General features: G+C 44.1%; 2 protein-coding genes and 1 non-coding gene across 3 annotated transcripts in view; 2 read left to right on the top strand and 1 right to left on the bottom strand.

Moving 5' to 3' along the window:
• Positions 1–218: 218 nt before the first annotated feature.
• cad (carbamoyl-phosphate synthetase 2, aspartate transcarbamylase, and dihydroorotase) lies at positions 219–21,559 on the bottom strand. Its single transcript, XM_041958074.1, has 44 exons — positions 21,224–21,559; positions 20,051–20,190; positions 19,675–19,804; positions 19,436–19,578; positions 18,982–19,123; positions 18,308–18,479; positions 16,897–17,082; positions 16,702–16,811; positions 16,229–16,371; positions 15,834–15,965; positions 15,503–15,736; positions 15,192–15,413; positions 14,140–14,328; positions 13,936–14,060; positions 13,636–13,769; positions 13,428–13,540; positions 12,580–12,744; positions 12,399–12,484; positions 11,980–12,226; positions 11,424–11,522; positions 10,882–11,106; positions 10,532–10,714; positions 10,185–10,403; positions 9,719–9,886; positions 9,436–9,618; positions 8,766–8,870; positions 8,067–8,312; positions 7,879–7,960; positions 6,041–6,207; positions 5,758–5,922; positions 5,437–5,568; positions 5,103–5,304; positions 4,827–5,017; positions 4,541–4,681; positions 4,282–4,371; positions 3,910–4,051; positions 3,605–3,810; positions 3,398–3,472; positions 2,863–3,075; positions 2,183–2,308; positions 1,935–2,090; positions 1,746–1,847; positions 1,457–1,551; positions 219–1,213 (listed from the first exon to the last, which is right to left on the bottom strand). Exons 1-44 carry the CDS (start codon positions 21,312–21,314, stop codon positions 1,114–1,116), a joined length of 6,717 nt encoding a protein of 2,238 aa, XP_041814008.1. The 5' UTR covers positions 21,315–21,559; the 3' UTR covers positions 219–1,113.
• A 2,227-nt stretch (positions 21,560–23,786) lies between these two features.
• Positions 23,787–23,858, top strand: trnaa-ugc. Its single transcript has one exon. It is a non-coding gene; the product is annotated as a tRNA-Ala (tRNA).
• A 516-nt stretch (positions 23,859–24,374) lies between these two features.
• ift172 (intraflagellar transport 172) overlaps positions 24,375–26,878 on the top strand; it is a 38,499-nt gene continuing 35,995 nt past the window's right edge. Inside the window, exons 1-5 of the mRNA XM_041958273.1 lie at positions 24,375–24,524; positions 25,034–25,177; positions 25,957–26,069; positions 26,172–26,211; positions 26,579–26,644. Coding sequence (XP_041814207.1) covers positions 24,486–24,524; positions 25,034–25,177; positions 25,957–26,069; positions 26,172–26,211; positions 26,579–26,644 — 402 coding nt within the window. The 5' untranslated portion in view covers positions 24,375–24,485. The remainder of the gene's footprint in view (positions 24,525–25,033; positions 25,178–25,956; positions 26,070–26,171; positions 26,212–26,578; positions 26,645–26,878) is intronic.

The raw sequence follows: 26,878 nt of genomic DNA on the forward strand, positions 1-26,878 counted from the left end.
TGGATTTTTCTGACAGCTAGTGAATGCAGCATTTAGTGTAACCCCACTTCTTTATTTTTATTTTTTATAAATCATCACATGCTTTGGCTGACCCTTACACTATTTATTTCTGCATGATACCTGAGCAACCTGGACCTCCAATCCAGATGCAAGAATGGGAGGCTACATTTTTCATGTCGCGTTGCTTCATGTGCATTAATGAGAAATGGCATTTTTTTTATTATTATTTATTTCTCCTTATAATACAAAGTCATTCACCAACACTTAAATGACATTAATTCCCATTTGGTTAAAAAAGAAAGTTTTCTTCTAAACAGCTACAGCATAAGAAATCACAGATAGTTCCAGCAATTACCCCTAAACCATCAAAGACCATGAAAATATTCATCTGTTTTCAGTTAATGTTACATGTAACTTAACCAGTGTTATAGAAGACAGAGGGGTTTTTATACAGTAAATGTAATTGCCCCTATTATTGTGAGAATAGTGAGAATAGATCACTTAATCTGCTGGCACTCATTTTCTCCCTTTTAATATCCTAACTGGTCCCTTTAAATTCACCTCCAGTTGAGTAGATGAGGAAACAGCTGTGCAGCAGCTGCACATTCCACCCAGCTCCCAAAACATTTCTTTCATTAACATCCCACATCACAGTACCATCATTGATTTTAATGCCCACATCCCTGTTTTTTTCTTCCACAGAGTCTTGCCCAGCTCCTCCACTTCGCTCACTGATACACAAATACTGATGGTCGGTCCATCACAGTCAAACAAACACAAAATCTCATTGGTCCAAGTACAGCTAAATCTAAATCTATGTTAAGTTAAGAAGCAGCTTTATGGAAAATTGTTCATTTAAGACAAAAAGCAATCCAGTTTCTGTAATGAAACGTGGTAATTAAACAAGTAATGGTTTGTCAAACTGAACAAAAGCAGCATCGTGTTACAGCATGATAGAACTAAAACTATGAATCTTATTGTAGTAGTTAACTCGACTAACACCCCTTAAAGGACTGGAAATAAGGAATCCACAGATTTCAGGAAAGAAAACGCCGGTGGCTAACACAGCTCTAAAGGTTTGACAATCTGTGCTACAAATAGGCAGCACGTGATCTATCTGCCCAGTACGGTGGCCAGCAGGGCCATTCGGATGTACATGCCGTTCTCTGCCTGACGGAAATATGCTGCCCTTGGGTCGGTGTCCACCTCCACGCTGAGGAAAATACAAAGGAAACACAGGAGAAAGTGAAGTAAGTAAAAAAAAAAAAAAAAAAAAAAAAGACCAAAAATAATCTTAGAGGAACAAAAAACAGAGGCGCATTTGTGGTGCATTCAAGTACTCACAGCAAGGCAGGATAAACAACAAGATATGATTTGGACACTTCTGAGACGGTGACAGTTCCGGAGGTTTCAGGTAATTCTGTGTGAATGTATAATGGTGCTGATGGGATCTTACCTGATTTCATTGACTCGGGGCAGTGGATGCATCACTACCATCTTCTTTTTGGCTACGGTCATGATGTGTGGGGTGAGGATGAACTGGCCGAAACACTGAGAAAGAAAAAAAAGCAGATTCATATGCACAAGTCTCTGCTTCTACAATCAGAAAACACACAACTTTTGAGCCCATGTTGGAAAAAATAAACTCAAAGAGCAAGATAATTTGTTTCCAAAGATCACAGAATTCCTGGATTTTGTCTGAGAAAAGGAAAATAACTTGTAAAAAATAACTTGAGTTTACTCACAGCCGTGTACTCGTCCTCAGATGCAAACCTCTCCTTCTGGATCCTCGTCATGTAGAGGACGTCGGTCTCGGGCAGAGCCTCCTCGATGCTGTCAAACTCCTCCTGCAAACACAGAAAAACCTTATTTAGTCTGAGTGCACTACCTTTTAAGCCCACATCTTTTGGGTTTGTTGTCACATTGCTGAGCACCTGTTTGATGCCCTTTGAGGCCACGTAGCTGATGATCTCTGCTGGCATGTGGAGGTTCTTGGGAGCCACGTAGCGCAGCGTGATGCGGTACTGGGTCAGCAGTTTGGCGAGGGAATGCACCGTACGGCCGTGTTTCAGATCCCCAACCATGGTTATCTGACAGAAAACACGCATGAAAACATGAGACATGAGAAGTTTTAAGGAAAGGAGAGCTCGTTTTGGTCTGAAATGGTCCGACTATCCCTCACCGTCATGCCGTTGACCGTCCCCAGCTCCTCTCTGATGGTGAAGACGTCCAGCAGGGCCTGGGTAGGATGCTCCCCCACGCCGTCTCCAGCATTGATCACAGGCTTACGACAATGACGTGAAGCACTCTGAATGCCACAGAGGGAGACATGGAGTCACATGAAGACAAAAACATCAAAAATCCTCCCAACATGGTTTGAACATAAGAACGTCAGTGAAGCTATGTGATGAAAGACAACAGCATAATATTACACAGTATTCATCAGTTTGGTTAAATTACTGTAACTTACATTAAAAAAGAAAATACTTAAAAAAAAAAGTATACCAGTATTTATATTTCATAGAGCCACCAGGTCTGCAGCACATGTAGTTTTTGATACTATCACTAGGGGGCGCCAAAGATGCTTTCAAATACTACACATGGTGGCTCTGAATTAAACTACATTTTAAACGGAGCTAAAAAGGTATTTGTTGATTAAACTTTACGGTTTTCAGATTCGAATGGACAATTGTGTGTCATTGTAAGTCTTTAGAGTGTTTGGATCAGTCAGTCTGTGGATCTCTGATCTGGATTTGAGCGCTGCGCCAGGGTCAGATCTTGGGAGCATATCGGTGATAGAACCAGATCAGAGTACATGAATAGATTTGTAGAGATAGAGAACTTCCGTTTCCTGTTTCCCACCTCTACGGCTCCAGGTGTCGGGTGTCGCAGCACCAGCACGTCGGCGTAGCAGCTCATGGTCTGGACCGAGTCGGCCAGAGATTCTCCTTTTTGTGTCGACGAGGTGGATTCACTGAAGTGCACCACTGAGCCACCCAGACGCTGCATGGCCGCCGTGAAGGAGCTACTGGTGCGAGTGCTGACCTCGTAGAACATGGACGCCATCACTTTACCCTGGACGGTAGAGAACACGGGATTAGTTTCTGAGCTACATTCTAAACTACTAACAGACAGGAAACATCAACACCGTGGTGGTACGTGTTCCTTAAACCAAACCTGTGTGAACTGCCTGAACATGATTATGTTTAGGGCCACGAACACGATGACTACAGAGTTTTCACTCCGTTTGATCGTGCAGTGTGTGTGTGCAGCCTGGCATACATTCGCAGGAATACACTGACTTAAAATTACCTCTCAATAAAAGCAGATGCTGGTGGTAATAATGTGCAGTAAATACTCTGGTAATGAGATGATAACATCCGTGTCGAGGACCTACCTTCAGGATGTCCACGCTTCGTTCCTTCTGAACCATCAAACGCAAAGTGTGGGCAACGTTAAAAAGGTGTGAGATCTGAAACCAACCAGAAATATACAAACTGAGAAAAAAAGCCAAAAAAAAGCAAATGATGTGCATCAAATGACATTCGAGTGGTATTTTATTAGCTAACACAAGGTGGCAGCTCATCAGGTGTGTGTGGCGTACCTGCTCTTTGCTGAACTGCCTGACAGACAGGATGTGCTGGCCCACCAGCGGGTGCAGCAGAGGCGAGGTCTGGAAGTGGGACACCTGTCCAACAGGTATGGCTCCTGGTCCCGACTGAGGGGACAGCAGCCTGGACAGAGGAGGGGGGTGGCTGTAACCGTCACCGGCACCGGCACCAGCACCGGCTGGAGGGAGCATAACCATCTCTGCAGACATCACAGTGACACGATGCACAACTTCAGTCAGTGCATCTCAATAAACGATATGAATGAGTAGATGTCCCACAGCATGATGGGATGTCGTACCTGGCGGTAGTCCGGGATCGGAGGAGCGGTGGATGCGAGGTGGCAGCAGGTAGCGGCTGTCTCCTGCCGATCGTCGCGGGCTGGGAGCTCGGGTTCGGACCGAGCCTTCGCGGGGAGGAGTCGGACGCGGGTGCTCTGGAGTCTAAACCAAAAGGAAATAAATTACAATATATGCATAATTACATGAAACCTGTGAAACTGTGGTCATATTTTGTTATTACCTGCTGAGATTAATCAGTAAACTGGATATTTAGCTAACAAATAAATAACAAGTACAACAGATCCAAGACTATATGTCCCCCAAACTAGCAGCCATCTTTTGTTTGCTCTGAATTCTTCAGTATTAGTTGTATTAGTATCCACTTTGAATACCCTGGGACTTTCTTTAACAGGCTCAGGAGGAAGGATCGAAGCAGTGGGCCAGGACTTCACATCTTCACCATAACCTGGAGGTACCAACACCTGAGAGAGAGACAAAGAGCTACAGCTTTAAACACATCAAATCATATTTATGTGTCTCAGTTGTTATTGAGTGCAGTGCTGAATGTTCATAATAATCCATGAAGCAGGAGTTTAATGCAGCTCCTTTGGTCTGTGAACACAAGGGGGACACAGGTGTGTGTCTGCTCACCTGGCCGTCGATGTAGGCCACCTCTCCACGCAGAACCACGCGGCGGACTTTTCCTTTCACCTTCATGCCCTGGAAAGGTGTCCACTTTGACTTAGTGAACTGCATGGCCTGAGGAATAACCCACTCCTGTTCCAAGTCCACCTGGAAGGCGCAGACAGGTGATTAAGTCAGTAAAATAGCGTGTGATTCTGAGAGATGAGGCTTTAGCACAAAATGCAGCACAAAAATCAAGACGTAACCAAGCACATAAGAATCTGGCTCTATCGTCACGTGTTTGTGTGTTTACCTCCACGTAAGTGTTGTCCTGGACGGGCAGGTTGAAGATCCTGCGTGGGTTGTCGTAGAGACGCCTGATGATATCATCCAGAGTAAGAAGCCCGTCGCTGACGGCGGTCAGCAGCAGCGGCAGCATCGTTTCCAGGCCGGGGTAACCGGGAGGAGGATGATCGCCGTTCTTCTCCTCCACAGAGTGAGGAGCTAACGACACAACGCAAAACATGTCAGGGGTGAGACGCTTCAACCAACAGACGACCAATCAGAGAGTGTCTGTGCGGCTGCTGACCGTGGTCCGTGGCGAAGCAGTCAATGATGTCCAGGTTCTCCCAGAGAGCCTCCATGTCCTCGTGTGTTCCCAGCATGGGTCGGACCTGCGCCCGCCCACCGCCGATCTCCGGCACGTTGTCCTCGCACAGGAAGAGGTGATGAGGCGCCACCTCGCACGTGACCTGGATGCCCTTCTGCTTCGCCGCTCGGATGATGAGGATCTGAAACAGAAGAGGTCGGACGTTTTATAATATTGAGCCAGAGGAGCGGCAAAGTGTCATCACGAGCGTTCATGCAAACATTGCATTTGATTTCTATAACAGAGATAATATAGAATAGAAAACGTGTTCTACCTCCTCCTTCTTGGCCACGTGGCAGATGTGGACCGGCCGCTGGTAGAGCTGGGCCACCATGAGGATCGCCGCCACCGTCTGCTTCTCAGCGTGAGCGACGATGGGCATCTGCTTGGGCCACTTCTCAAAGTGCTTCACACAGAAACAGAGTTCAGTTTAGAAAGGGAGATAACTCAGAATCTGTCCCAGTCACTGCTTCATTTGACTGAAAACTAATTTCCTTTCCTCATAATCAATTTTAAGTGTCCCACTACAATGACAGCTCTAATAAAATCAGCTGGAGGAATTAAGAGTAAAAAAAAAAGCTGTGACTCAGCTCACCTCCATCCAGAGAGAGACGTTGTCCATCTTGAGGGTGGAGTACGTGTCGTTCAGGTACATCTTCAGGCCGGCAGCCTGGCTAGCGATGGACGGCAGGACGGCGGCGTTGTCTGAAGCAGCGCCCACGTACAGGGCGTAGTCGCAGCGGCAGCCCGCTTTGGCCAGCTGATGATGCAGATGTTAGAGGTTGTGATGAAGCAACTCAACAGTCACAAGCTCGACGTATCGTCATATAAGCCTGTAAACACCCTGCCGCCTGCAGCCCTGAACCAACAGTACTTACCTTCTGTACCAGGGCCAGAGTGCTGGGGTCAGTGATGGCCGGGGAGGTGTTGGGCATCGCACACACCATGGTCACACCTCCCGCCAGAGCAGCCGCTGTGCCGGAGGAGAAGTCCTCCTTATGGGTGGCTCCGGGCTCCCGCAGGTGGACGTGAACATCAATCAGACCTGAGAATCAGTCACAGAAACAACAATTTCACCACAAGTGCAATTAACAAGCACATAAATATTCTATTTCTAAGCCTCGTCCTGGTTTGGATCACATGTGGGATAAAAGCTTTACGTAGCCTGGTTATTCACATCCTTCTAACAATATCCAGGTTTGTGAAGAGTTTACAGTCACATCTGTCTCTGCCACTATTAAGAAATATAGATATTTGTTGACCTACCAGCATTTCTACTATTAATGGTATTTCTCAGCACTGTTCAAAGCACTGGAGAGAGAAACTAACAGAAATAAATCCAGTTCTGGGTTTTAAGATGAATTAATTATTGCTTTGGCACTTATATACTGTATTTAAGTGAATATTTAAAGGATAACTTTGGTTTTTTACAACCTGGACCTTATTTCTAGCATTAAATACGCCCATTTACCCACCCAGACAACTTTGGTGGCATTTGGAGTCGTTTTGAAGAAATTAGCCCCAGAGGAGCGGCGCGTATATCCGTATAATGCGAGTACTCGGGGCATCCATGCGCAGCCTCTATATAACGCATAATCTGCAGAAACTCGTTCATATTCCAATATTTAGTTATGATATGCTGGTGCTATTCCCCTCTGAGCCCGTGGTGGCATGCTATCAACATCCGGCGTCTCTAGGCAACTACCTCTGACGTGGATGATGTCATTACCGAACGCCGGGCGCCACGAGCAGCCGGCCACAACACGGCTGACTCTGCGGCGGTCGGCTACGAATACGCAATAACGAACCATAGCTGTGCCAAACTACAGCTAAACTGGCCGACCACCGGCTCAGAGGGGAATAGCACCAGCATATCATAACTAAATATTGGAATATGAACGAGTTTTGCCGCAGATTATGCGTTATATAGAGGCTGCGCATGGATGCCCCGAGTACCTGCATTATACGGATATACGCGCCGCTCCTCTGGGGCTAATTTCTTCAAAACGACTCCAAATGCCACCAAAGTTGTCTGGGTGAGTAAATGGGCGTATTTAATGCTACAAATAAGGTCCAGGTTGTAAAAAACCAAAGTTATCCTTTAGAAGAACAGAAGTTCCTTCTTAAAGTATGACTTGTAGCTGGTAAACGAAACAGGAAGTGAGAAGTGGCTAAACAAGGAAGCACCAACAACAGAAGAGAGGAGGCGACGGTAAAGGTAAAGGAAACGTACAAGACGGAGCAACTGACCTTTGTATTGATACATTTTGTAGGTATTGATCAACGTGTTTGTTACATATGAATATGGATATTACGTAGAACACTTTTTCTTGTCCCCCGCTTAACTTCATGAATGTGGTTCACCAGTATCACGACTTTACACTCTGATTTATTTGCTCTGGGTTTGCATGTGTATTTGCTAGATTAATACAGGTCAACAGTCATTTTAACCTCGTCGGAGGACTCGACGGATTTGGACTTGTGTCACTTTATGTGTTTCTTTTTTGTCCTGGGACTATTTGGGAAAGTAGCTGTGAACATGAAGCTCATGACTGGCCTTCAAAGTTTCTCGACTTTGTTCACTTTAAAAGACTTTTTTTTTAAAGGTTTTCTGTTTGCCCTCTAATTACTGTCCTCCTACAAATGAGCGGATATTATAAAAGTCAAAGCGTCCACAACGAGCCAGAACGGAGCGACACGTCAGCCAGTGACTCACCAGGCAGACGGACCAGAGTCTGGGACGTCATGCTGTCAATGTGAGTCTTCACCGGCGGAGTCCTGCCGATCTGATGAAGAGCCTGAAAACACCCATTCATGTTATTTATGCTGCCAAGTGGAGGCAAAGATTTCAAGCGCAAGAAAAAAAGCTTCGGCAGCGGAGAGAGTTAAAAACAAGTCAGACACCTGGACAAAGAGTTTGGTGCACTTGATATCGATGATGAGCGGGACCGAGTAGTCGACCGCCATGCGCCTCGTCCTGTAGCCTTTGGTGACAAAGGAGGAGAGCCTGCGACCTCCGCTGTTCCTCATGGAGAGGTTGATGACCAGATCGAAGTGGTTTTCCTCCAGGTAGTTCATGATGCTGCGCTGCTTCTCTTTAGTGGGACACTCGCTGTCGTCCTCCTCGAACGGCCAGTCCACCGCCGTCACCTGTCACACGACGCGTTAGAAGAGATCAGCTGATATTTCTGATGCTTTATGATCATTTATCTTCATGCTACTGTTTAACTTTAAGGCTGGTATGTGTATAATTACTCAGTTTATAGGTAACGTTACCAATCAATACTCTGAGTACATCCTTTGTTTTAAATGAAATAATGTTCCACCTCTGATAAGACGCCGTTTCACTTCTTCTCTGACTTCAGTGATAAATTTTAAACCTGACTGGATCAGAGGTTCAGCTGCAATCATCTATTATTTAATGTCATATTTTGGATTGTGGAGAATAAATCCTTTCAGATTCTTTAACACCAACTAGCAGCAAGTTCGCTTCTTGCTGTTTGTCACACGTGTGCAATCTTGACTTTCTGACCGACTCACACACTTGGACGCGGCTGTTGGTGTGATGAAATAAATGAACATGTAAAATGTATTTTCAGTTACCTTGACTCCATGTTCTGTGTAGAAGTCTGCAGTCCCCAGGCTGGCGTACAGGTCGTAACCCAGAGACTCCAGAGCCTGCACGGTGGGCAGCAGCTCACTCTTGTTCTGTAAAAATAGTGATCAAAAGGATGGTTTCCAATGAAAGGGCTGGATTAACATGATTGACTGACCACCGATCAGCCAACAACAATTAATTATTCAGCAGTGATCGGCAGCAGAAATGTCTTAACTGGCCTTAATTCATTATGGTTGGTCCAATTTAAGTCTCTGCTTTCTCAACTATTTATGTTTTGTGCTCGATATTATACCCGTTTCCTCTACTGCATGTAGTAAATAACACTATGACGTGTGCTGTATGAAGTAGATATGGATCCCAGGAAGTAGGTGATACCAAGGCAAAAACTAATTCATCTGGATTCAAATAAATTATTAATTAATTAAAGTTCCAAGCAGATATTTCCATAAACACTCATTTAGCTCCAGCCGACTACTTTATAATGTTCATTTTTGGTTTTTGGTGCATTTTCCACCAAGATGCCGAATTCCAACTGCCAGCTGGATCAGTGGAACACAACATTCATATCTGCCAAACTAACAACTGTTGGCTCTGAGAAATTCATCAGTAAATGTCTGATTTAATGTTGATGTGTGAGTCACGTCCTGCAGGTACCTTATAGCTGCCAATGGAGAGCAGGATGTTCTTTCTGGGGATCTTGAAGCCCGTGGAGAGCATGGCTTTGAGGTAAGCCTCGTATCTGTTCTCCCCAAAACAGGCCACCTCACCAGTGCTGGTCATCTCCACCCCGAGCACCACGTCAGCTCCGGCCAGCCGAGAGAAAGAGAACTGAGGAACCTGAGGACAGGTGAGACACGGTGAGGGAGGTGGAATGATAACTGATGGGTAACATAGAGGCTGCTGCAGCCCTAACTAGCGAAAAAAAGACTTTAGCTACCTTGACTCCCACAATCCCTTTTCCTCTCATCAGGCCCACGGGCTCCACATCCTCCCCCATGATGGCCTGCGTTGCCAGGGCAACGAGGTCCACACCGAGCGTCTTGGATATGAACGGGAAGGAGCGGGAGACTCTGACGTTGCACTCAATCACCTTCAGTTGGTCGTCCTGGCAGGAAAAAGCACAGGATTAGATCACCAGCACGGCTTGTTTCAATAATTAGCAGAATTGTGCTAATTTTTGCACAGTTAGCTGTCCTGCCTGTAGCCGCTAGCGCCGCTAACAAACACAAGACACTCACTGTTTTCACGTTTTTACAATCTAGCAAGGTTGCAAACACAAATAATGTTAAAGCTAAAATGAAAACAACTGAAATTATGTTTAATTTAGTGGTTAAAACTCCAAACATTTTCTAGCAGGCGTCTGAGCCGTTTCAACAGGGCACAGCTTCCAGTGTGATTCCCACCTTGGCGATCAGCTGCAGGTTGAAAGGTCCGGTGACCTGCAGCTCCTGGCCGATGGCGTGGACGATCATCTTGATCCTCTCCATCGTCTTCTGATTGAGATCTTGTGGCGGCGTCACCAGCGTGGCGTCACCAGAGTGAACACCGGCGTTCTCCACGTGTTCGGAGACTGCGATGGCCATCACTACGCCGTCGCAGGCTACAGCGTCCACGTCTATCTCCTGGAAAATTGAGAAACTGAACTCTGAGAACAACTCGATGGCTTGGTTTTATGGAGTTTATATTGAGCGGTGCTGATTTTTAAGTACAACAGATTCTCATTTAATTAAATTAACTTTAATGAATTAACCTTGGCCTCCTGTATGAATTTGGAGATGACAACAGGGTGTTCCTTGGACACAGCTACAGCGCTGCTCAGGTACTTCTCGAGGTCACTGTCGCTGTAGGCGACGTTCATGGCCGCCCCGCTGAGAACGTAGGAAGGACGAACCAGGCAGGGATAACCCACAGTCTCACAAAACTTCACAGCAGACTGCAGAGAGATGGGAAGAAACAGAGAAACAGATGTCAACACTTATCTTCTTAAATCTAAGTATAGAGCTCAAACAATACAAAAACCATAAACTCTATTAGAAAACAAATGTGCCACACATGCACTGATGATCCTTTCAACCCCAAACTAGACGCAGTCGGCTGTACCTCAGTGTCAGAGAGCTCCTTCCACTGTGGCTGGCTGATCCCGATGGTGTCCAGCATCCGGGAGAACTTGAACCTGTTCTCGGCACAGTCGATGAACTCGGGCGACGTTCCCAGGATGCGGCACTGTTGACGGTGGAGGGACATGGCAATGTTGTTGGGCAGCTGGCCTCCCATAGAGAGGATCACTCCCTCTGGGTTTTCCCTCTCGTAGATATCCATCACCACCTGAGAAACGTCCAGGACATTTTTTAACCTCAAAACTGTTATTGGTCCGACGTTTATAGAGCTCGTAACGGGCTCATTTCCACAAGCTGATCATTCAGCTCTATGGCTGCAGGCTATAATGTATGAAACTGTACAGATAAATTTATCCACTCTAACAACCACAAACTCTGTCCCAAACTACTTCTATCAAGTTCAAACATCAACACTGTGACAGAAAATCTCAGTTTCTGTTTCTCGTGGACTGAAGTCAAAGCTTCTGATCAGCTGCAAAAGTCAAAGATAGCTATCAGTGTTATTGATTAGCGGGAAAATCTTACCTCAAAGGAGATCTCATCAAAGTAGAGGCGGTCACACATGTCGTAGTCTGTGCTGACCGTCTCTGGGTTGTAGTTCACCATGATGGTCTTATAGCCCATCTGCAACATGTGACAACACAAATAAATATTGTTTTTAAAAAATCCAGACTGGTGAACATTAGTAGAGCTGTAGAGCAGAAGAGTCTCTCTCATCTTCTTCCATTAGAGAGCAGAGGTCAAGAGCTGGCCACTGGGAGTCACTGTTACACTGTCTTCATGATTGATAAATAGAATTAGCAGCTCATTCAATCAGCATTTTATTTCAGATAACCTTTTTTTTAAATTACTTAATTCAAAAATCAAATTAATCTACATCTTGTTTTTTCCTGTTGACAACTTGTTCGGTTATTTCAGTGGCAAACACACTGATAAAAAACAACATGATGCAGCTGATATAAAAGCAGAAAACAGAACAAAAACAAATATAAAACTACCCTCACCTCACGTAACGTGCAAAGACATCAACCTTAAATGCAAACCAACAACCTGCAGCATCGCGGGATCACACGGGACTCACCTTCCTGAGCTCTGTGATGCAGCCGACTGCGCACCAATCAAATTCCACGCTACTGCCGATGCGGTACACCCCTGAGCCGATCACCATGACGTGCTGATCGTTGAAGTGCAGGTCGTTCTCTGTGCCGTGATACGTCAAGTACAGGTAGTTCGTGTGGGCGGGCCATTCGGCCGCCACTGTGTCGATCTGCTTCACTACGGGGAGGATGGACCAATCGTGTCGCAGCTTCCTCACTGCGAGCTCTGTGCTGTAGGAGGAAAAACACAAAACACAAACTTTTACCACCATCATCTCCACACCCTCCACACATGTATTTTCTTACTCTGGTGCTGAAATTAGTTTGTGCCAACTCACTGCAACAACTAGCCTAAAAATATTCAGGTGCAGCGTCCTCAGGCCCTGACTGTCTTTCCACTCACCTCTGCACAGCCAGTGCTATCTGCTTGTCTGAGAAGCCCAGCTGCTTGGCCTTCCGCATCACCTCTGGAGGCATGGCACTCCCATCCTGGTGGAGAACAACGTAAATGAGAAATATCAAGAATCAAGAGAAGACGACAGCCGCTAACGTTCCCACGTCGGTTACCTCTTCATCCGCCTCACCTGGCTGTACGTCTCCAGCAGCCCCTCGTGGTCGGTGATGTTCTTCATCTTGTGCAGGAACCAGCGGTCGATCTTGGTGAGCTCGTACAGCTGGTCCACCGTGTAGCCGGCTCTGAATGCCGCCGCCAAGACAAAGATGCGCTTATCTGTAGGAGTCTGCAGCTCCTGGTGGGCAAGAACAAGGCATGATAACAGAGATACTGAGCTGTCGTGCAGCTGACATCAGCCACGTGCACAGGAACAGCAGATGAGGGTTATTTTAACACACAATGAAAGTATCATTAAAGACCCAGCAAGGCTTCCCTTAACAGCATCATCAGAAGGCATTATCCACCTGACAGCATGCAGAACGCTGGCTCAGCAGCCCGTTAGCTCCACCTGTTGGCCCAGCTGAACCGTGTCAATTGACTGACCAGCAAACGGCGATATGACGACAATTCACCCACATAAATGTGGGATTTGAGGCAAAACGTCTTTCTTTTTGTAATGAAAGTTTAAAGAATTGAGCTCAACAAGTCAGAGAGGAAACAGTTGAAGGCAGGATGCATTTTCCTCTCATAATGTGGGCTCAGGCTGTTCAGCATGCGTTTTAGAGAGCACATGTGGGGAAAAACTCTTAAATAATGCTTTTCACAGACAATTCCCAACCTACAGGTATGACACACTGGTGACGACTGAGCAGGTGATTTGATCTGATATAATATAATAATGGATCCTGAATGACTCACAACAGGTTCAAGGATGTGAGAATTACAGATTTCATCTAAAGTGACTCATGATGCTCTGGTTGTTTCTTATAAACAGAAAAAACAATGAAAAAAAACAGAGAAGAGGAAGAAACTTTTTACCTTTTCAGAGACAGGCTTGATGGTGTGGTCAAAGCCAACACAGTTCTCATCCACCATCCGCAGAGCTTTCTGGAAGGCCTCCTCAAAGCTGCGGCCAATAGCCATCACCTCACCTGTCGAGCAAAGCACAGGTGAAGATCTGCTGCTGTTCTGTGCGGTTTTATAAACAGCACACTCTTCATGAATGCATTTGGTCGCTGCCGCTTACCAACACTCTTCATGGAGCTGCCGATCTTAGTGGAAACCCTGAGGAACTTGCTGAGATCCCAGCGAGGCACCTTCACCACACAGTAATCCAAACTGGGCTCAAAGTTGGCTGTTGTGGAGTTAGTCACAGAGTTCCTGCAGGAAATACATTTACAGACTTCTATCAGTGAATCACACGATTGTAAGACCTAACGAGGAATTTCAATGAGATCCAGAAACAAACTAGGTCAACCCTCAGCCCTGATCAGAGACCACCTCTGTTTACTGACTGATCTGTTTATTCTTAAAGTGAGACACGTACACGAGTCGCGGCAGCGGGATCCCCAGCCCAAGTTTAGCCGCTACATAGGCCAGAGGATAACCTGTCGCCTTGCTGGCCAGGGCCGAGCTCCGCGACAGACGGGCGTTCACCTCGATGATGTAGTACTGAAAAGCATCGACACATACAGGTTACAGCAGGATCTGGAGAACATGACTTTGTGCTTTTAAAATACCCCGGTCGTACCTGTTCGGACTCCGGGTTCAGAGCGTACTGAATGTTACACTCTCCCACAATGCCGAGGTGCCTGATGACTTTGATGGCCGTGTTCCTCAGCATGTTGTATTCACGGTCGTTCAGCGTCTGACTGGGCGCCACCACGATGGATTCTCCGGTGTGGATGCCCAGAGGGTCAATATTCTCCATGTTACACACCTGAACAAGAAGAAGGAATCAAGTCTCACGCATATTGTCAATATCATAAGATATCTATGCTACAAAAACGCAATTACTTTCAACAGAATAGTGACGATAGGTAGTTCAGTAATAAGACACTTAACCTTTAAAACGTGCTGTTGTCTTTTTGCTACTTTTATCAGCAGGTCTTGTTTGGGGCAAACTTACTTTGATTGATCCAAAACCTAGCATCATTTTGCTTAGATGTACAATTAAATATGCAGGTTAATTACAAATGTTAATCAAACAACAACCTGGTCGAAACACCACCGTCTCATCATTTATTCGTCAAATGAGTGCTTTTAATTAGCTTATGCTAGATGCTAACGCCAAACCTCAGAAAGAATTTACTTTCCCCATTAACATGATTTAACTGCACACCTTTAAACATAAACCCGTAAAACTCATCCCTCTATGCCACTCGTTGCCATGGCATCAAACGTAATATGCCTGAACCACGTGGACACGTTCACATGAGTTTGTATTATACGTCATTCTAGGCAAAGGAGGTCTATTCATCAGAGGTTGCAGGATTTGCTGCCACTGAATCAGACTTTCATCATGTGAAGGGACATGCACGCCCATCAGCCAATAGGAACACCCTCTCTCTAAAATGACCTGTGATTGGCCAAAGTTTCCCGTCACGAGCTAAATTTTCTAAAGCCTGGAAACGGAGCCAAGCAGAGTCTAGTTTTCTCTCAGAGCACTTGAATTACAATAAGCTGAAAGTATGGTATCGATTTTTTGCCCCCCACCAGGTTTAAGTATCTCTTAATCCAGTCCAGGCTAACAGACTGAGCACTAACTGTAAAAAGCCTTCATCAAAACTCTTCTTTACTCACGGTGACACAGTTGTCATAGGCATCACGGACCACCTCGTACTCGATCTCCTTCCAGCCTTTCAGGGATTTGTCCACCAGTACCTGGGAGGTGTGGGCGAAGGCCGAGGTCACCAGAGAGGTTAGCTCCTCTCTATTGTTGGCAAAGCCCGAGCCCAGACCACCGAGGGCGAATGCCGATCGAACCAGAACAGGGTAGCCCAGACGTTCTGCAGCTGCCACTGCCTAGAGCAAAGTTAAGAAGACACATTCAGAGAAAACAGAAACGAAGACATGCTTTGAAGGAACGGAGGGAAATCATTACGTCCCCTCACCTGCTCCACAGACAGCGCCGCTTCACTGGGAGCCACATGTTCGTTGATCTCCTCCATTTTCTCCACAAAGATCTTCCTGTCTTCAGTCATCTCGATGGAGGCCACCGGTGTTCCCAGAACCTTGACTTTGTACTTCTCCAGGGTGCCCATCTTGGTCAGCTCCACGCCACAGTTCAGAGCCGTCTGACCGCCGAAGGTGAGCAGCACGCCGTCCGGACGTTCGTTCTTAATCACCTGAGAGTGAAAAGAAGGGGAACATATGCAGCATTTAATGAAAGAAGTACAAGACTCTTATCAGTTACCAAATTAAGTCAAGAGAGTTCATCCGCACCTGAGTGACGTACTCCGGTGTGATGGGCAGGAAGTAGACTTTATCAGCCAGGCCCTTGGAGGTCTGGACAGTGGCGATGTTGGGGTTGATGAGCACAGTCTGGATATTCTCTTCCTTGAGAGCCTTAATGGCCTGGAAAACAAAAGAAAATAACACCAGCTGGAATAAGAAACAGGTCAACACTTGTGATCAGCTTTAAAACCTTAAAGGAAGAGCAGAAGACACGATGAAAAGTGGACAGACGCTTGTTGTTTGCAGCAGCTTTGAGTAAATATGTCGCTCTTTTTGCAGCCTTTAACAACAACACCTGACCTCCAGAAGTTTAACTCCGACCTGACTGTCATAGACTCATAATTTATCTTCATTACTCCTATCAGAAGGATGTCCTGACAGACCTGAGAGCCGGAGTAGTCGAACTCCCCAGCCTGGCCGATGGACAGTCCTCCAGAGCCCAGGATGAGGACCTTCCTGGGTCGGAACACCTCTTCCGGTTTTGGGGAACGCGGGTAGGTGAGTTGGTCCATTAGACGCTGCTTCACTGGGGGGAAAGAAAAAGGAAAAATTGCACACAAGCTTTTTTCATGTTGTTGCTCCTTTTTCAGAGAATCGTGCATTTCTTATTTTCTTTTTTTAATAAACTAGTGGTGCTGAAGAAAGTCCTGAATGGATTCTGACAACATAGTGAGGTTAAACTCAAGCCGGATATACATAAAACTCTTATAAGGAAGCCCCAAAACATTCACGCCATATTTTAACAAACAGATGTAACAGTCTGGATTCTAAATGATGCTATTAAACATTATTTGGTCTCAGCACTAATAAGAAGGTGAAGGGAGAGAAAGTTCTTTAAAAACAGCGAAATTATTACCAGATTTGGTCGCGTTGCCCTCCTTGTGCTCTTTCACGGCGTCCAGGAAGACGTCAAACAGGCTGACCAGGTCTGTGGGACCGGCCATGTGCTCTGGGTGGAACTGAACACTGGAAAACACATCACAGCAGATTTCATCACATATGAGTCACCTGCCCGGCTAAACCCCGACATTTCTGGAGTATGACCTGTTACCTGAACAGGGGTTTCGTGTTGTGCACGATGCCCTCGTTGGTATGATCATTGGCGTTGGTAAAGAGGACGTCCCAGTCTTGCGGCAGGGTGTCGGGGTCGACGGCGAAGCCGTGGTTTTGACTGGTGATGAAGCAGCGATCTGTTCCCTTGTGGATGCACGGCTGGTTGTGGCCACGGTTACCGTACCTGAGAGACGAGAGAGAGGAAGATCATACCTGAGGGTCATTCTGAGGACTAGACAGACACATTTGTTTGTTTGATTGGGTTAACAAGTTGCAAACTGGACAGATTATAATGAGACAATATTCGTGATAGTAGCTGTTGTGCAAATGCAACCTAAAGCTTAAGGAGTTCTGTGCAACTGCTGCTTTCACCTGTGCAAATATTACAAGTATTACAAGAAATGCATTATTATCGTATTAGAGATAGGAAAATTCAACGTTTCTCAGATCCATTTTAGAAAACACATTTTAGTCTCCTGACTTTTAGCAGCAAACAACCGAAATAACATGAATAACAAAGTGTGTTTCAGCAAAAGAAAGATGCATGTTTAGCACACCGAAACCTAAATTTAGAGGTTAATATAATGCAGCTACTTTTAGATTTGGACTTCCAGGTAGAGAAAAATACGTGCAGTTTCTTCAGTTTCTTTCAAGGAATCCTGTGAATCTGATCTGAATTTCACTCTGCGTCCCGTGTCTGTCGAGATGCCAGCTACATTCCAGCGGGGTAACAGAAACATTGGCAGCCCGCTGTGACCTTCACGCCGAGCCTGATAGAGCTCCCGTCAGCGGAGTCTCAGGAGAAAGAAAACCTCTCCAACCCCGCCGATGTGGCTGTGGCGCTCAGCACAGCGAGGAGCAGACCGCCTCGTCTTGTGTGGCGGCTTGTTTGTTTAGTCTTTTTCATAACAAGGGCGATCAGGCCAACACTCCGCTGCTCATGCAGGAGAGGCCAGACTGCTGAGAACAGCAAAAATCTGCAGTTCACATCAGAACGCTCCCAACGAAAGTGTATGTGCACGAATGTTCAGAAGAGGGTCCCTGGCTCAGGTCACTGAGGGCACATTACTGTCTGTCCTGCTCCAAAAATCTTTTTTAAACTTGGCAAGAGACTCGCTGACCTCCAGACATGAGTGCATAACAGCAGTTTGCTAGAAATTACATCAAATTTAATACTTTGCTTGTTTTTTAAAAGGCATCAATTTTATCTATCTGCTTCAGTTTTGTCTGAGAGCTTTTTTATGGCTTCCCAATAAACTGCAGCAAAAATAACAGATAAAAATAAAGCAACCTAGAATTGGAATGATTAGTCAATTAATCGCCATTAAAATTTTGATCAATTAAGAATACATTGCAAAAATGAATTTTAATGTTTTGGTAAATGCAAGTGTTCAGTCTGAGGTACTAACTTCATCTTGTAGGTCTTTGATCCGATGACTAAAGAGAGCAGCTGGTGTCCGAGGCAAATACCGAAAACCGGCTTGGGATGTTCCACACAGACCACCTTCCTCAAGCTGTTGATGGTGGCCTGACAGAGCTGAGGATCCCCGGGACCGTTACTGATGAACAAACCATCAAAATCTACAAAAGACAAGAAAAAAACAGTGACTGTGGTGCCACATCCATCTCTGACTATCCTGCCAGCAGTCACTTCACTTAACACTGATGAGAAAACAACAGGCGGGTCATTGGTGGAGGTTTTGAACTAGAGGTCTTCAAACCCTCGGACCTGAGGCACAACCTGGGACCTGGATGGGTTTGCATTTGTGGGTAGAGCATTCACGTGGGTTTTTGGGTTTGGGCACGCATTTTGGACCAATGGAAACCTTTTTTTTTTTTTTACTTTTCTGCTGCTGGTCCCATATCTCATAAGAAAACTGTGTTAATGAATCTGTCTGCCAGCTGCCAGACTCAACATAACCTCGTGTGGGAGGTTAGCCCCATGTTTTACTATGTTCTCCAAAATGTGTGGAGAAAACTTGCCATAATGACATGTTGCAAACCACCTCAACCCCAACTAAGTTTAACGTCCCGGTCGACGGGTTTGCTGCTGTATGCCTGGCAGCAGGAGTGTGTGACAGACCTGCGCTGTCCAGCGGGTGGTCCCAGGGTACGACGGTAACACAGGCTCCTCTCTGAGCCAGGCAGCGGATCTGGTTGTACTTGATGCCGCAGTCGACCACTGTGATTCGCAGACTACCGCTGGGGTTGAATACTCTGGACTCCTGGAGACAGACAAAGGAGAAATAACCAGAAATTTAACAAATAAACAGGTTAAACAAATGCTACTGGGCTTGGAATGTGGACTATTTGCTGTATTATTTACATATATTATGACGAGCAATCAACCATTTTCTTTTCTTTACTTCAAATCTGTGTGCTCTATTTCCTAGTTCACTAATATTGAGAAATGATAATAAATTAGAGATCATTGCCTCTCTGCCTCAGTCTTTGCACACGCTGATTTAACTTTATGTAACAAATCGGTTCAGGGTTTTGGATTTCAAAAAGAGTCATGAAGCCTCTGGGTGGATTACCTTCATGGAGACCTCCTGGACCAGGTTCCTCTGGTCCGGGTTATCAAAGGGAATACTGTCTTCAGGAGTCCCGTCCACGACCAGCTTCCCCAACATGGTGCCCTTCTCTCTGATCTTTTTGGTCAGACGGCGGGTGTCAATGCCTGGAGTTCATGCAATCGGTAGATTAAAACTTGCAGTGAAGGTCTTTGTGTTTTTAAACTGAAAAGCTTGTGAGTATCTGATTTAGATTTTCTGACCTTGTAACCCAGGAACACCTTGTTCTTTGAGCCACTGGTCCAGCGACTTGACTGAACTCCAGTGGCTGGGACTCTCCGACAGCTCTCCAATAATCAGAGCTGCAGCGTGAATCTTTGATGATTCAAACCACTGAGTAAGACAACAAAATACAAAATTACTATGCCATGCTGGTATGAGGAATTATCTTTAAGTAGTCTCAATTCAAGGCTTCTGCAGCTCTTTGAGAAGTTTTAAAGGAAATGAATGATACCGCATGGTGTCCCTGAAAAAGTACTGTGATCATAGATTAAAGGTTAGACCTTTTTTCATGTTTTTTTTTTCCTCATTTTCCAACACCCTCTACCACACTCGAGTGGCCCTAAAAAAACTGCCCACCTTGCTCAGTCCAAACTCCCCCTCTTCGTCCTTCGGTACGCCATAGTTGCCGATTAGAGGGTAAGTGAGTGTCAGCAGCTGGCAGCGGTAGGATGGGTCAGTCAGCGCCTCAGGGTAGCCCACCATGCCTGTCTGAAACACTGAACACACAAAATATTCATCAGGACCAGCTCCAGCCATGCCTGTCTTATTCATGCATGTCATACCTGCACAATAGCCTGCATGCTATTGCAACAGTTCCATTTGAGTGGTACAAACACTAACACAAACAGTATATAAAAGTCACTGATAGCAGGATTCAGCAAATGTTCATGTGCTGGAATAAAACCTAAATATTTTGCTAGATTCAAACTGAAGTAAAAGCCGTAATTGTCTGCCTATGTTGAATTCTTGTTGAGACAGGCACACAAGTGTTCATTCAGATTTGTGGTCATTTTTAAAGCCTAACACCAGTAACAACTAGAAAACTGGGCCAAAGTTACGGCATCCAGGTGGAAGGGACTCTACTGAACCACCAGCAGAGATACATCCCATTCTATTGTGTGCAGTTGGTCAGGCCAGACTACGCTGGAAATTCCATCACTTTTAATGCTGCCTTGCTCAACGGCAAAAGTACACGGATGTTAGAGCTAAATTTGGCCTTTCGTAAACTCAGTATTGCCCTACTTTAATTCGGCACACCTGCTACCTTGCTGAGCCGCAGGTATTAAAGAGAAGCGTTAGTTCTTCCTCATACCTGGCAAAACACACCGGAGATGGTTAAGCAGGAGGCAGAGTTGTAAAGATACTGAACTAAAATACTGCTGTTTATCTGTTAGTGGCATTTAGAAGGGGACGAGTACTGTCATGTGTACGCGCATGCCCAAATGACACCGGCAGCTACACCAACCTTTAATTGACAGATGTTTAAATGGAGTTTGGCAACACGTTCCTATGGGGGAGAGGGGAGCGCTGAGTTGTCGCGGTTTGGCGCTTTACAACTCTGATCCAAGACCATCGTGGTACATCAGGACAAGCGACACCAAACGTCCAAAACACCAAAGCACACAGAAGTAGAAGTCTAACCTAAAGTTAGCTCCTGACGCAGGAGGATTTTGTATGAGCTAGCTAAATGTGTAGGAGTGACAAATTGAAGTTAACGTTAGAAATTAGCCTGTACTTCAAAGGACTTACCAACTTCTCCCGACACTGACACATTAGCACCAAAAAGGAGGCCTTTGAACGTCGTCCCGTCCTCTAGAATCAAGGTTGCCATCTTTGTCATCTTTACTCAAACTGCTAACGCTACCCACTGTAACCGGAAAACTGATGGATGATTCAGGGTAGTGATGAGCCCCGGTCTCCACGTGAAGCTCACGCCGCGCGAGGAGGCAGGGGATGCAGAAGAGACTCCGCCAAAACTACCGATGAACACCAGGTTTGACCGCCGAGCCGATCTCTGTCAGCGTCTCAGTGAATCCGGAGGAAATGAGGGAACAGTGAGACAAAAACGCGAGTTTAGTTATATTATTTCCCGGTTAGTCGGACGGGACGATGAGTGCCAAGTGTTCCACACGCGCCACCAGCAGTGTGGAAGTCGGCCCGCAGCATGTACCGCTAAGTTTAACACAGTGGCACGCTACATTTCCGTTAAGAAATTTCAAAACAAAAGCACGCTGCTAAACTACTGTAGTCATTGGTTCGATACTGTGAATTACTCCATTACAAATTTAAGGCAAGGAATAGACTGATGACAGCGAGAATACGTATTTCCAAGAAAGCAGGCCAAAGGTTGCAGAGAACAATAAATCTGAAAAAACAAACCTTTATTTTAATTTTAAGAAGCTTGATAACATTTAAGAATAGAATATGTGTATGATTATTCTTACAGGCATTTTCTGCAACAGCTACGAGCACTTTTGTAGGTCTTTTGCCTGGTGACTGCGTTTGCTGATTTGTGCTCATCAGAACTTTTAATGAAGCAAGGTACTCAAACTGTCTTTATAATTTCAACATCTGTGAGTAATAACTGTGATGCCATGTGCTTGTCGGGAATTCTACTAAAAAAGGCAATTGCAAAATCTCATTTCAAGACATTTTTTTTACATTACAGGTTATTCAGTTTGACATATGTAATTCAAAGTTTGTAGATTTCTTTTGTATATAAGATAGAATAGGATGCTTTATTAATCCTCAGCTTGGGGTATTTGGTTCTTACAAGCAGCAGGTAATGGCAGATGCAAAAAAAATAGCAAAAGAAATAGAGAAATACAAGATACAAAATACAAAATAAAAGCGGACTATAAATATGTACAATTATACTTATTGTGAACTCACATTCAAAGAGCTTTTCCAGTACGTCTTGATCTGTGCAGTATCACATGTAGTTCATAGTATGATCAGTTCAGCGAATTTAAACTGTTCTGACAAGTCTTAGAGTATTTCCAAATTGGGCACGATAAGCACGTTCAACAGCTGCTGCAGCCACTTTTTTGTGTCTTTTGCTTTGTGTCCCCTTCTGCTGATTTATGTGCATCATAAGTATTAATGAATATTTTCATTCTGCAAGTAGCCTCCAAGTGTTTTTTTTTTGATGTGAAATGAAAAAAAACTATCAACACCATGGTGTTATACATGTTGTGCTTTAATTTGAAGTTGAAATCGCTCATTTCCGGTATAATAACAACACAGTTAGCATCACATTGACGTCATCACGCTAGCGGGAAAGGGGCGGGAGGCGGGGGGAGCCGTACCTGCTGCAGCAGTTTTTCCACAGCTGGAATTCTTTTTGCACCAAGATATTTAAACAAGTGCTGTCAGGAGGATCTGGACGTTTAGTTTGTGTGTTTACGATCAACAGAGAAAAGCTCCTAACGACTCTGATGGACAAAATTAAATGTTTGTCCAAAAATAAAAGGATGGATGTTCAATGTGGAGGAGGAAACTTAATGTTTTTATTGTTTCACCTGATCTTCTTCACTCTTCACCATCAGGCAAAAATCTTCACTTTTGCACAAAATTATGTATGTAAAAGTACTCATCATGCATAATGGCCCATTTCAGGATTATCAATACATAACTGGATTCATCAGTGATGCATTGATGTGTAAGGATCAACAGTATTGCAGCTGGTAAAGGTTCAGCTATTTCAACTGTTTCACTTTCTGCCAGGTGGTATCATACATCATAATCCATCATAATTTCTTAGTCGATGCATATTTTCTATTTATAATCTGAATCAAAAGTAGTATGTAGAAGTACAGTTATGTTATGTCAAATGTAACAATGTAGAAGTTTAAAGTAGCAGAAAATAGAAATACTCAAGTAACTCAAAATTTTATTAAAGTACAGTACTTGAGAAAATGCATAGCAGTTGTATGTCAACACAGTGTGACTAAGTATACGAAGTGTCCCTCAGTGATTAATGAAGTCTCAGGTCTGAAGGACTGTTCAGCTGTGTTTTGACCCATCACCTGGTTCAAAGATGGGGTTAATGTGCAGCCTGGCTGTCCGAATTATCAGATGTTTTCATTGCCCAAGGACAGCAGTAAATGTGACCTGCATTGATGAGTTTAAGATGACGATGATGAAGGATGTGGTTCAGCCAGGATACGTTATCCAACACCTGAGGCCAGGTCAAATATATCTCCTAACCTGCCCTATACATCTTATAGCCACAAGCTATATAAATACATCATGGGAATATGGCCAAATTTAATATATAAAAACTCTATTTCCGGCTGGCCAAAAAACGGAAGGGGATGTAGCTCAGTGGTAGAGCGCATGCTTTGCATGTATGAGGCCCCGGGTTCAATCCCCGGCATCTCCAGTGGCTTCCCTTTTGAAGCTAGGATTTTCTTTCCCGTAGATGGTGGAAAAGTACTTGCTCGTGGTTGCTCCTACGGCTGCGACTTTTCTAAACTAATAAGTTTAAAATTTCGCGAATCTACCCTAGAATAGTCATGCTTATAACACCAATCGTTGGATATCGTCCCTTTATGTCTGTTATTATACAGATCGCTATATATTTATGACGGAGAACATCGCTTTGGAAACACGAAATTACGGAAAGCTGTATAAAAACTGCGTTTGCTAACGCACAGATTTTAGTCTTGAATATACACACATATGTTGATGTATTGTCTATGCCAGCCTATACATTGCGATAATATTCCTGGCTTTAAGCGTTACTGCTCTTAACTTTTTCTTTTGTTTTCTCGAGATAAAATTGCACTCTTTGGTCAGAGTTTCTGACTTCCCATAGTCATAAATGCACCACGAGTCCCCGCCTCAGCGGTAACTAAGGAGATCACAGTTCTGTTTACCACAAAGATGTCCTCCCTGCTAGCTGCTACCATGGAGCTGGTCAACAAAATATCCATAATATAAAAAATACCACTTCATCTAAGATCTAATAACACTCTTCACTATATGAGCTTCCTACAGACTCCCGAAAATGCAACTGAAGCATCTTAAGACACTATTAACACCCCAGGTAAGTTCAGTGACATGTTAGCTAATGCTAGCTGATGCTGGAGAGCAACATCAGTTAAAAGTGTGACTATGCAACGTTAATAATCAAATAACAAGACTGGAAAGCTGTAAGGAAACCCTAACTTCTTTTTGTCTGTTTGGCATTTAAGTGACACTTACCCAGGATTAATTGGTGTTAAATACAGATTTTTATCTGCTATCATACTTTGCTAGCTAGCAACAGCGATGCGTTACTTGGTTGAAAAAGTAATGCTAATACGCCACAAATTACTCTAAGACTGTGTATCAAAAATGATTTGGCCATAGTAGAAACCTAAGCCCTAGCAGTTGTTGTCATTAGACAATTGACATCAATTTTAACGGTTTAAGACAGTCAAATTTTCCATGGAGTTTGGCGAACAATTAGAACATAATGGGAAGTATCCGTGTTAGCTAAAATTAGCCAAAAAGATGTACGGCTAAAGCGTCTTCTAGTCGTTATTTCTTACTGTTTGCTTTCTGCCTTCACAGGAGGGGGCTGCCAAAGTGACATGCATGGCCTGGGCACCAAATAACACCAAGTTCGCTGTTTGCACTGTTGACAGAGTGGTGCTGCTGTATGATGAGCAGGGAGAGAGGAGAGACAAGTTCTCCACCAAACCCCTGGACTCCAAGGTGAGACAGGAGGGCACTTAGCCTAATACTGTCTCAGACATGAAGTCGCATTTATTATTTATTAAATAAACAATACAAAACACAAGGCACAACTCATTACACAGCAATGCAAGTAAAAAAATAAGGCACACCATAGGATAAACACTTTCATAGTAAAAAAGACCAAACTACAGAGTGATGGTCAGTGATGGCATTATTAAAATGATGCATCACATGAAGTTATGAATAATTATAGAACTGATCAGCACTGTAGTTATCTATAGGAAGTGTTTCATCTGAACTGATTCTAATGAGACCTTTCAAAGTCTCTTTCAGTGTTTTATAGCAGAGACAGGACACATAAAATAAAGATAACCTCGATTAATATTATAAAATGGAATTTAAGTTATTCGAAACATGTATATTCTATGATACAGCAACAATATGTGCAGAACAAAAACATGTTTTCCTTCTTTTTTTTCCACACATTCGCTTGGAACAACTGGACACCATCAACAGCAAACTTATACACTTATGAAATAAAGCATGAACCTCCAACAAATGTCACTTTAATGACAGCTGCTACTGTTTACAACTTTTCTACTGACTAGATGAGCATGCAGCTCTGGCTCAGTGATGAACTTTAGTGCCCCATGTTATGATGTTAAGTTTGAAGCAGCTTTTTTGTTGCAACCATGATGTGTTTTTGCATCACATTTTAAGAGGATTGATTGAAGATGAGGATTGTTGGAGGAATATACAGATCATGTGTTTAATAATCCAGTGTAATCTTTTGTCAGTATGGAAAACAGAGCTACGTTGTCAACGACATGGCGTTCTCGCCAGACTCCACCAAAATTGCCATTGGCCAGTCCGACAACATCATCTTTGTCTACAGAATTGGAGAGGATTGGTAATGTCCTTCGGCCGGTCTCATCTCATAAATTAAACTGTATTTTGTTATCTATGTTGATGCATGCGAGCAGATTTTTATCAGTGTTATCTTCTCTCCTAGGGGGGACAAGAAAGCCATTTGCAACAAATTTGTTCAGACAGTAAGTAAATCCGAGTGTTTATAATGTTGTTTAAAAGATATGGCAATCTTGGCTGGTAAATTAGCACATTCTGCAGATTGTTTAGTAGATTTGAGGGCTGAAAAGCAATCATAAGTGCTTCAAAGAGAGTATAAACATGTGCAAATAATGCTGCATAGATTGTCTTGCTCTAGTGTTTATTTTATGTGATGTGATATGTGTACTTTGGAACTCATGAGTTGGGACATTTTGCCTTTTGTGATTCCTACTTAGTTTTCAGACTTAAATGGATTTTGTGTCTCAGAAAATAAAAAATTCCTCCTAAGAAGTTTAAATTTCCAACTCTCTGACATCTCTGTAATGCAGCATTTTATTCACTGTATTGCAGAGTGCAGTGACCTGCTTGCTTTGGCCTGCAGAGCATGCGATTGTTTATGGGTTAGTGGATGGCAAGGTAAGTCAGCAACATGTTCTCACCTCTTATCATTAAGCAAGTGTAACAGTTTATTTAGCTTTTGTTCATGCATTATAATTGGCAGGAGTATTATAGAAGTAGGAGCAAGACATATTTCTATTCTGGGTGAATACTACAAAAAGTTTTCATGCATTAAATGCTCAAAAAGCACGTTATTTTTCTCATACTGTCCATTACTGCAGCACCTCTATTCACCCTCTCTCTGAAACACTG

Source organism: Chelmon rostratus, chromosome 18 (assembly GCF_017976325.1).
Source record: "Chelmon rostratus isolate fCheRos1 chromosome 18, fCheRos1.pri, whole genome shotgun sequence".
NCBI classification, from domain to species: Eukaryota; Metazoa; Chordata; class Actinopteri; order Chaetodontiformes; family Chaetodontidae; genus Chelmon; species Chelmon rostratus.